Below are 10,567 nucleotides of genomic sequence, written 5' to 3'. Positions count from 1 at the left end.
AGCTGTCCCCGTACTGGTCCCAGTTATCCCCATACTGGTCCCAGTATTCCCCGTACTGGTCCCAGTTGTCCCCATACTGGTCCCAGTATTCCCCGTACTGGGGCAGCGGGACCCGGGGCGGGCGGGGCGTGGCCAGGGCGTGGCCCGGAGGGGGGCGTGGCCTCGCGGACCGTTACGGCCGTTGGATTTCAAACCCTTCGCAGCGCGGGGGGGCCCAGGCCACGCCCCCTTCGCCGTCTCTTGACCGACATCCCCCACAGCCAATCGGAGCCCCGGCGTCCCGGCGCGGGGCCCAATGGGCGCCCGCGCGCGCTCCGCCGGCCCCGCCCCCAGTAACTGACAGCGCTTCCCGCCAATTCCAACGGCCCGGCGCGAGCGCCCCGGCCCCGCCCCCGGAGGGCGGCCCCACCGCCCAATCAAAGCGCGCCGCCGCCTTGACCGACGGGACGCTGGGCCAACCGGCGCCGGGCGGAGGGGCGGGGCCAGCGCCGCTCCGGGTTCCCGTCGCCGCTCGGTCCGGGCCGCCCCCCCCCCCCTCCCGCCCCCCCCCCTCCCGGCCCCCCCCCCTCAGCTTCCCCCCCCCCCCCCCCCCCCCCGCGGGTTCTTCGCTGCGAAGAAAATGGCGGCGGCGGCGCCGAGCGGCGACGAGGGGCGGCTGTGAGTGAGGAGGGGGCGGCGGGGCCGGGGGGGGGCCGCGGCGGGTGTTGGGGAAAGCCGTGAGGGGAGCGGAGAGCCGGGGTGGGGGGGGGGGGGGGGGGGGGGTCTCGCGCGCGCGCGCGCGCGCGGGGCGACGCCCCCCCCCCCCTCCTCTCTCCCTCACGCCCCCCCCCCCCCCTTCCCTTCCCCTCACGGGCCGGGCGGGAACCGGGAATGGCGGGCGGGGGGGGGGCGTGTGTGTGTGTGTGTGTGTGTGTGAGGGCTGGGGGGGGGCTGCGAGCGCCGCGAGTGCGTCACGAGCGGCCGCGGGCCCCCCCGGGGGGCGGGAGGAGCCCCCCCCGGTGCGGGGAGCCCTCGGGGGGACCCCCCCGACCCCGGCGCGGGACCCCTCCGCCATGGGGGGACCTGGCCTGGCTTTCCTCCGCGAGCCCCCAAAATGCGGCCGGCACCCCCCCCCCATCATTCCACCGACAGCCCCGCTGTGAAATTTGGGGACCCCTCCCCTTCTTCGTCAAAATTCCGTCTGTGTCGCCGCGCCGGTGTTGCCCCCGTTAGGGTGGGAGATGGGGACCCCCCCCCTCACGGAGGGACCCGCGCCCCCCTGAAGGGGACACACCCCCCGGCCTGTCCCGCGCGCGCCCGAAACCACGAAAACTGCCCCAAAACCCTCCCGGGGCACCCCGAAATCCGCCCCGAGGCACCCCGAAATTCACCCCGAGCACCCCCCGAGCCACCCCGAAATCCCAGAGTTACCCTAAACCCCCCTAAATCACCCCCATAGCTCCCCGCGTTATCCTGACCCCTCCCCGAAGTCACCCCAAAGCCCTCCCGAAGTCACCCCAAAATCCACCCTGAAGTGGCCCCAAAACCTCTCGAAGTCACCCCAAAACGCCCCGAGTCACCCCAAAATGTTACGCTTGCGCTGCGCCCCAAAATACCCAAATTTGCCCCGAACTGTCGCGCTCACGTGGTGCCCCAAAGTACCCCGGGTTACCCCAAAATACCCCGAATTTCCCCAAATTGCTGCACCCCAAATCTGCCCCAAATTACTGCGTGTGTGTGACGCCCCAAAATATCCCGAACTGCCCCAAAATGCTGCACCCCAAAATACCCAAAAACGCCCCAAACCGCTGCTCACGCTGCGCCCCCCACACCCCATGATTTATCCCAAAATGCTGCGCCCCAAAGTCCCCAAAATTGCCCCCAAACTGCTGCTCACGCCGCGTCCCAAATCCCCCCGATTTACCCTAAAATCCCCCTGAATTGCCCCAAGATTTTGTGCTCGTGCGCCACCCCAAAATCCCCAAAATTGCCCCAAAATGCTGCTCACGCTGCATGCCCCAAGTGCTCGTTTCACCCTAAAATCCCCCAAATTTCCCCGAATTGCTGCACTCACGCAGCGCCCCCAAACTCCCCGAGTTACCCCAAAATACCCCTGAATTCCCCCAAAATTCATCAGCCCCAAAATATCCAGAATTGCCCCAAAGTTGCTCCAAATGTTCCCCTCACGCTGCTCCCAAAAATGCCTCAAATTGCCCCAAAACGGCCGCGCTCCCGTAACCCCCTCCAGGTCCCCCCCAAATCCCCCCCAAATTCCCCCAAATCCCACCTGGAATCGCCCTGAAACTGCCCTCACGCCCCAAAATCCACAAATCGCCCCGAAATTTCCCAAATTCCGCTGGAATCGCCCAAATTTCCCCGGAACACCCCAAAATTTGGCTTCTCACGCCCACCTTTGCTGTGCCCACCTCGAGACCCCCTGAGACCCCCGGGGCCACTTGGGATCCTCAACCCTGGGGCCACCAGGGACCCCCCAGGGACCCCCCAGGGCCACCAAGAGACCCCCAGGAACCCCTGGGACCTCCCTGGGACCCCCAGGGCCACCCCAAACCCAGGACCCCCAAGACCCCCAGGGCTAACCAAACCCCCCCCAGGACCCCCAGAGCAACCACAGGACCCCCGGGACCACCTCAGACCCTCAACCCCAAGGCCACCCCCAGCCCCCCTGAGACCCCAGGACATGTTGGGGGGTCCCTGGGGGTCCCCCCCCGTCCCCAATCCCCCTCATCCCGACGTTCCCACGCCCCGTCCCAAATTTTTTTTGTGCCGTTTTTGCGACTTTTAGCCCCAGGATGGGACTGGGGGGTCCCGGCCGTGCTCCCCACTCAGTGGGGAGGGGTCGGGGGGGTTCCCCTGATGGCCACCAGGGTGGCACCGTGGGGACCCCCAGCACTGGGGGGTCCTGGGGGGGCTGCGTCCCCCTCCCCACCCCATGACCAACCCCAGCCTCCTCGCCAGGACGGGACCCCCCGCGCCGGTGGCAGCGGTGACACCGAGGACGGGGGTCCCACCCCACCCCCAAATCCCCCCCCCGGGGGTCCCGTCCCCGGTGACACCGACGCGGGGCTGGGGTGACGGCCCCGGTGTCACCGCGCGCTGACCACGACCCCCCGGGGCTGGCTTTAGCCCCGCGGGGTGGACACGGCGCCGCCGGACCGCTCGGGTGGCCGAGCCAGGACACGGCCGTGGGGGTGTCCGGTGTGCACCCCCGAGCCCCCCGTCCCCCCCCGTGCCCCCCACGCTGCGGAGTGACCAGCGCCGGGATGTCGCTCCGGCCGCGGCCGTAATTCCCGCCGGCCCGGGCTGCCCCTCCTTCCTCCTCCTCCTCCTCCTCCTCCTCCTCCCTGTCCTGGCTCCGGCTTTGCCCAATTCCGCGCCGTTTCACCCCATGCTGGTGTCTGGGGCTGTGTCCGTGTGTCCAGTGCTGTCCGTTTGTCCGTCTGCGTGTCCGGGACTGACCAGTGCTGTGTCCAGGGAGCTGCGGCGCTGCATCCGTGTGTCCGGCGGGGTCCGTGTGTCCAGCACTGACCAGTGCTGTGTCCGGAGAAATGCAGGGCCCTGTCCGTGTGTCCAGAGAGATGCAGGGGCCCTGTCCGTGTGTCCAGCACCGACCAGTGCTGTGTCCAGAGAGTTGCAGGGCCCTGTCCATGTGTCCAGCACTGACCAGTGCTGTGTCCAGGGGTCCCCAGGGCTGTGTCCGTGTGTCCATTGGGTCCGTGCAGCCGGCACTGACCAGTGCTGTGTCCGGAGAGATGCAGGGCCTGGTCCATGTGTCCAGCGAGTCCGTGTCCGTGTGTCCATTGGGTCTGTGTGTCCACTGCTGACCAGCACCATGTCCAAAGAGTTCGCAGGGCCCTGTCCATCGTGTCCGTGTGTCCAGCACTGACCAGTTCTGTGCAGGGAGCCGCAGGGCTCTGTCCGTGTGTCCAGCGCTGTGTCAGGGCCCTGTCCGTGTGTCCAGCCCTGACCAGCACTGTGCCCATGGCCCTGTCCGTGTGTCCAGCGCTGTGTCACGGCCCTGTCCGTGTGTCCAGCCCTGACCAGCACTGTGTCCATGGCCCTGTCCATGTGTCCAGAGCTGTGTCACGGCCCTGTCTGTCTGTCCATACACCCAGCACTGACCCCTTCCACACCCAGCGACCCGCCTGCCCTCCCTGCTGCGTCCCTCACGTCCGTGTGTCCGTCCCGACCCCGTCCTTCCCCTGCTGACCGCCGCGTGTCCCCGCAGGGAGGAGCAATCCGAGGAGAACCTGCAGCGGCCGCCCAAGGCCAAGAAGCCCAAGAAGGAGCGCAAGGAGCCGGAGCAGCCCGCGGCCGAGCCCGCCGAGGCCGGCAAGGCCGAGAGCTCGGAGGGCGCCGGGGCGGCGCCGGCGGCGCCGGAGGCGTCGGCGTCGCCGAAGCAGCGGCGCTCCATCATCCGCGACCGCGGGCCCATGTACGACGACCCCCACGCTGCCCGAGGGCTGGACGCGCAAGCTCAAGCAGCGCAAGTCCGGCCGCTCGGCCGGCAAGTACGACGTCTACCTGATCAAGTGAGGCCCGGCGCGGGTGGTGTGTGTGTGTGTTTGTGTTGGGGGGTTTGGCCGGAGAGGGGCGTGCGGGCCATCGCCGCTGACCGCCCGCTGACCGCTCGCTCTCCGTCCGCAGCCCGCAGGGAAAAGCCTTCCGCTCCAAGGTGGAGCTGATCGCCTACTTCGAGAAGGTGGGGGACACCTCGCTGGACCCCAACGACTTCGACTTCACCGTCACCGGCCGGGGCAGCCCCTCGCGCCGCGAGCAGCGCCCGCCCAAGAAGCCCAAATCGCCCAAAGGCCCCGGCACCGGCCGCGGCCGGGGGCGGCCCAAGGGCAGCGGCGGCGGAGGCGGCAGCGCCCGGCCCAAGGCGGCCGCCGCCGTGTCCGAGGGCGGCTCTGCGGCCAAACGCGCTCTGGAGAAGCCCCCCCGGCAAGCTGCTGGTGAAGATGCCGTTCGCCCCCGGGCCAGCCGGGCCCCGCGGCCCCGCCGGCCCCGCGGCGGCCGGGCCGCAAGCGCCGGGCCCGAGCCGGACAGCCCGGCCGTGCCCAAGAAACGCGGGCGCAAACCGGCGGGGGGCGGCGGGGCCGGGGGGGGCCGGGCGGGCCCCCGACAAGAAGGCGGCGACTCCCCCGGCCGTGCAGGAGACCGTGCTGCCCCATCAAGAAGAGGAAGACGAGGGAGACGGTGGTGGTGGAACCGGTGACGATGGCGGCCACCGCGACGGCCACCACGACGACGACGACGCCGCGGCCGCCGCCGACCCCGCCCGGCCCCCCGCGGCCCCCGCAGCGCCCGCAGCCCCGGCCGGCGCAGCAAGGAGGGCAGCCCCAAGGGGCGGGGGGCTCCCCCCGCGCCCCCCCCCCGCCGCCGCCGCCGCCGGAGCCCCCCCCAGAGCAGCCCCAAGGACAGCGCCAGCCCCCCCCCCCCCGCCGCCCCCCAGCCGCCGCCGCCGCCGCCCCCCCAGGACTTGAGCGGGTGCTCGGAGCAGAGGGGGGGGGTCCCGCGGCCCCCGACGGCTGCGCCAAGGAGCCCCCTAAGACTCAGCCCCCGCCGCCGCCGCTGCCGCCGTCGCCGCCCTTCAAACACCGAGGGGAGCCCGAGCACAAAGACTCTGCCTCCTCTTCCTCCACCTCCTCCTCTTCCTCCTCTTCATCCTCCTCCTCGTCGTCCTCGTCGGCGCCGCCGCCGCCCCCCGCCCCCCCCCCAGCGTGGCCGTGCCGCGGCCCCCGGCCCGCGAGGAGCCGGTGGACACGCGGACGCCCTGTGCCCGAGCGGGGTCAGCTGACTGTGAGCCGCCCGCCGCGGGGGACGCACGCACGGACGGGCGGACGGACGGACGGACACACGGACGGGCCCCCCTCCCCGCCCCTACCCCCCCCTTCACGAGGCAGTGGGGACCCCCCCTCCCCCCAGCGAAAGCCCCCCCCGCCATGGGTTCTCCGCCCCTCCCCTCCCCCCGTGTCCCCCCCGGGATTTTTATTACCGACAAGCACAGCGAGGGACCCCCGGACCCCCCCACTTTGCACTTTTAGAGGAGGGGGGGGGTCTCCAGGGCCCCCCCCGAGGTTGGGCGGGGTTGGGGGGGGGTGTTTTGGGGGGGCGGGGCCGCGTCTTCCCCCCCCTCCCCCGGCGCCGCTTTTCTCGTTCTTCCAGTTCCGTTCGCGTTTTCCGCCCGTGGGAACCATTTGCACTATGGGGGAGGGGGAGGGGGCGGGGCCGGGATCCGGCCGGCGGCCAATGGGGGAGCGGCGCTGCTGAAGTGGGGGGGGGCGGGGCCGAAGTCACGGCCAATCAGGGGCAGGGATCCAGCGTGGAGCCAATCAGGAGAAGGGGGTGCGGTGTCAGGGGGCGGGGTCTGGTGTGGAGCCAATCAAGAGGAGCGATGGGTTCAGCCGGAATCTGGGGCTGAGCCAATCAGGAGCAGAGCTGGGCGGGGGGTGGGATCAAGTGAGGAGCCAATCAGGAGCGACTGAGGAGCAGGGGTCTGGTGTTGAGCCAATCAGGTGTGACTTTATTGGGGGTCGGATTTTGAGCCAATCAGCAGCTACTGGTCTGTGCGGGATCCGGTGTCTGGAGCCAATCAGGAGGGGCAGGATCAGGAGGGGGCGGGGGCCTGGGCTTTGGTCAATAGGGGCGGCTCTGTGGGAGCCGGATCTGGTGTCCAGCCAATCAGGAGGGGCGGGATCAGGCCCAGAGCCAATCAGGAGCAGCCTTGGGTTCAGCTGGGACCAGTGTTTGGCCAATCAGGAGCCGCGATGCAGAGATGAGCAGAGGGGCGTGAGGAATATTCCGGATCCCCCTGAACAGAGGCTTGGTCGAGTCAAGAGCCAATCAGGGACCGGGTGGGGTTGGCGCCGTCCAATCAGGGCTGAGATCCTGCGGGGGGCGGGGCCAGATCCGGCCCCAGGAGTGACTCCGGGCAGGGGCGGGGCCCGGCCAGGATCCAATCGGGAGTGGTTTGGATTGGAGGGGCGGGTCCCGCCCCCGCCCAATGGGGTTGCTCTGCTCTGGAGGGGGGATCCAGTCACGGCCAATCAGGAGAAGCCGTGGGTATGGTGGGAGCCAATCAGGAGCAAAGGTGTGATCCGGTCTGGAGCCAATCAGGAGTCAGAATGGGCGGAGCTGGGATCCAGTCTGGAGCCAATCAAAATTGAGGGGTGTGATCTGGTCTGGAGCCAATCAAAAGCAAGAGTGAGATCTGGTATGGAGCCAGTCGTGATCGAGCTGGGCAGGGCTGGGATCTGGTCCAGAGCCAATCAGAATTGAGCATGGGGGGAGCTGGGATCCAATCCTGGGCCAATAAGAAATGAGGGTGGGATTTGATCAGAAACCAATCAGGATTGAGCTGGGCAGGGCCGGGATCTGGTCCTGAGCCAATCAGAGACAAGGGCCGGGATCTGATCGGGAACCAATCAGGAGTGAGCTGGGCAGGGCCGGGATCTGGCCCCGAGCCAATCAGGAGCGAGCATGGGTGGAGCTGGGATCCGGTCCTGAGCCAATCAGAGACAAGGGCCGGGATCTGATCGGGAACCAATCAGGAGTGAGCTGGGCAGGGCCGGGATCTGGTCCTGAGCCAATCAGGAGCGAGCACGGGGCGATCCATTTCACCCTTGGGGGGGGGGGGGTGTCATCCTGCCCCTCCCCCACCCCGCCCCCCCCAGTCCATCTCGGGGTGGGGGAGGGGTCCCCGTCCTGCACTTTACCCACTCTGGGGGGGGAGGGGTGGGGGTCACCCCCCCTTTGTGCCCCCCCGTTCTTCCATCGCCCCCCCCGGGGGTCCCCCACCCCCCCCCGGCTCCTCACGGCAATAACGGGGGGGAGGGGCGGCCAGAGAGAGCAAACCCCAACAGGGGGGAGGGGCCCGTGTGGGGGAGGGGTCCCGGGGGGGGCGGGGCGCAGCCACCACCGTTGGGGGGGGGGGAATTTTGGGGGGGCCCCCCCCTCCCCCCCACCTATTTATTCTCTCGAGACGTTTTTGCCTTATAAAGTTCCGGAAAAGCCCCTCGGTGTCGGTTGTTTTTGGGGAGGGGGGGTCCCCACGGCGCCGCCCCCCCCTCCCCCCCCCCATCTAAACCCCCCCAAATTCCCCCCCCCCGCCCCCCGGGTCTGTGTCTGTGCTGCTGCTGCTGCTGCTGCGCGTGATCCAGCGATTATAAATCTGTGTAACCCTCAGCCGCCTCCGCCGCTTCTTTGGCTCCGCGCACGGACCCCCCGGACCCCCCAAAATTACCCCTAAAATCCCCCACAGGTACCCCTAAAATCCCCCCCAAAATCCCCTCAAAGTCCTCCTGAAATCCCCCCGAAAATCCTCCACAGATACCCCTAAAATCCCCCCCTAAATCTCCCCAAAAATCCCCCCCAAATCCTCCAAACATCCCCCCCAGATACCCCAAAACTCCCCCTAAAATCCCCCCCAAAATCCCTCCCAGATACCCCTAAAATTCCCCCAAAATCCTCCTAAAATCCCCCCCGATGCCCCCAAAATTCACCCCAAAGTCTCCCCTAAATTCCTCCTAAAATCCCCCTCAGATCCCACTGGATCCACCCTCAAAATCCCCCCCAGAATCCCCCTGAGATCCCCCCCAAAATCCCTCCCAGTTCCCTCAGATCCCCTCCAGATCTCCCCCCAAATTCCCCCCAGACCCCCCTAAAATCCCCCAAATTCCCCCCAAAATCCCCCAGCCCACAGTGGGGGAGGGGACAGGTCACTCTGAGGGGGGTCCCGGATCCCTCTGTGAGTTTGGGGTCCCAGGTGCTGATTTTGGGATCTCCAGGGGGGGTTCGGGGTCCCCGTGTGGGGTCAGGTGGGTGATCCAGGATCTCACCTGGATGACGTCACTGGATTCCCTCCAATGACGTCACTGGATTCCCTCCAATGACCTCACTCCCCCCCCCTGTGTGACCTCACCTGGTCCCAGGTGTCCCCCCGCCCTTTCCCCCCCTCCCCCAGCCCTCGGGAGTGCCCTGGGAGTTGTGACGTCACACCACGGTGCCATTCGCGCTTACGACGTCATCACCACGATGACGTCATCGCGAGCTAGGGGGGCGGGACGTTCGCTGAGGCCCCGCCCCTTTCCCCGCCTTTGCGCCCGGTTCCGCCACGCTCAAGATGGCGCCGTTGCCGCGGTAACCGCGGGGGGCGGGAGCTTCTGCCACACAAAACATGGCGGCGGCGCCGGGGGCGGGGCTTGGGCGGGGCCTCCCTGAGGGAGGAGGCGGGGCTGGGACGGGACTGGGATGAACTGGGAGGGACTGGGGTAAACTGGGTCGGACTGGAACCTCCAACATTCCCCCCAAAAGGGCTCTGAGCCGCCCCGAGGTGGCCGGGGGCACCCCTAGACTCATTTCTGGCTCGAGGGGCTCAACAAAAGCGCTCCCAAAGGACTCAAAAAAACACCGGATCGTGTCCCCCGGACCCTCAGGGGGGATCCGTGTCACACCTGAGGGTGCATTGTCACACCTGGAGGTTTATTGTCACACCTGGAGGTTTATTGTCACACCTGGAGGTTTATTGTCACACCTGGAGGTTTTATTGTCACACTTGGAGGTTTATTGTCACACCTGGAGGTTTATTGTCACACCTGGGGCTGTTTCACACCTGAGCCTGAGGGGGACACCCCAAAACTCCCTAAATCTTCCCTAAACCCTCTCCAAACCCTGGGACCTTCACCCCGAGCCCCTTGCTGAGGAACCCTCACCCGCCTCCTCTCCTCTCCCCACCCCCCCACGGAGCATTTTGGGGCAAAACTGGGGCGAAAAGCGCCAAATTCGGGTGTTTGAACAAAAATCCCGTTACGGAAAAGGCGGGAAAAGCGCCTGCGCAGGAACGAGGTGGAGCCGAGCATGCGCCATTACCACACGGCGCGGTCACGCACGCGCAGTGAGCGCTGCAGCCGTTAAGCGCCACCATCCGGGGCCTGGCGGGCGCCATCTTTGTGGCGGGGTGGAGGAGACGCGTCCAAAATGGCGGCTCCCAAGCGCCAGTAGCCGGCGCGGCGGGCGGGCCTTTCTCGGCTTTCAGCGCGGCGGCGGCGGCCCGGAGCGAGCGGCGGCGGCGGCGGGAAAGCGGCGCCCGGGGTCGGCGGGCGGAGGGTGGCTGCAGGTGCGGAGCGGCGGCGGAGCGGCGCGGAGAGCGGCGCATCCGGGGTCCCGCGGCCGCCGCCATCTTGGGCCGCCGCGGAGCTGCGAGCTCCCACCTGCGCCATCTTGGGGCGCCGCATCGGGGCTGGCCCGGAGGGGGGACGAGAGGAAGGGGCGGCGGGGGCCTGAGCGAAGAGCGCGGGGAGCGCTCAAAGCTCCGCTCCCGTCCCGGGCAGGCGCCGCCATCTTGCGCGCGCGGCGAGGAGGAGGAAGAGGAGGAGGACGAGGAGGAAGATCCGGGCACCGGGCGGCGCCATCTTGGACCCCCCCCCTTCCCACAGCAGCGCGCCGCCATCTTGTGACCCCCTCCCCCGCGCACCCGGGCACCGGCCGCTCCGCCGCCTTGGAGCCGCTGCGGTAGCGGAGCCGCACCCGGTAAGGGCGGAATGAAGCGGGAAGCGCCGGGAGGGAGGGG

General features: G+C 68.5%; 1 protein-coding gene across 1 annotated transcript; it reads left to right on the top strand.

Annotated features, from left to right (window-relative positions):
- The first annotated feature begins 587 nt into the window (after positions 1-587).
- MECP2 (methyl-CpG binding protein 2) lies at positions 588-9,053 on the top strand. Its single transcript, XM_064406194.1, is given in 10 exon segments — positions 588-657; positions 4,226-4,442; positions 4,444-4,529; positions 4,645-4,933; positions 4,935-5,005; positions 5,007-5,034; positions 5,036-5,083; positions 5,085-5,165; positions 5,167-5,799; positions 8,931-9,053. Coding segments are annotated over 10 exon segments (1,614 nt in total). The 5' UTR covers positions 588-619.
- Positions 9,054-10,567: the final 1,514 nt, after the last annotated feature.

Source organism: Passer domesticus, unplaced genomic scaffold (assembly GCF_036417665.1).
Source record: "Passer domesticus isolate bPasDom1 unplaced genomic scaffold, bPasDom1.hap1 HAP1_SCAFFOLD_161, whole genome shotgun sequence".
NCBI lineage: Eukaryota > Metazoa > Chordata > Aves > Passeriformes > Passeridae > Passer > Passer domesticus.
This window is presented reverse-complemented; position numbering and strand designations above follow the sequence as displayed.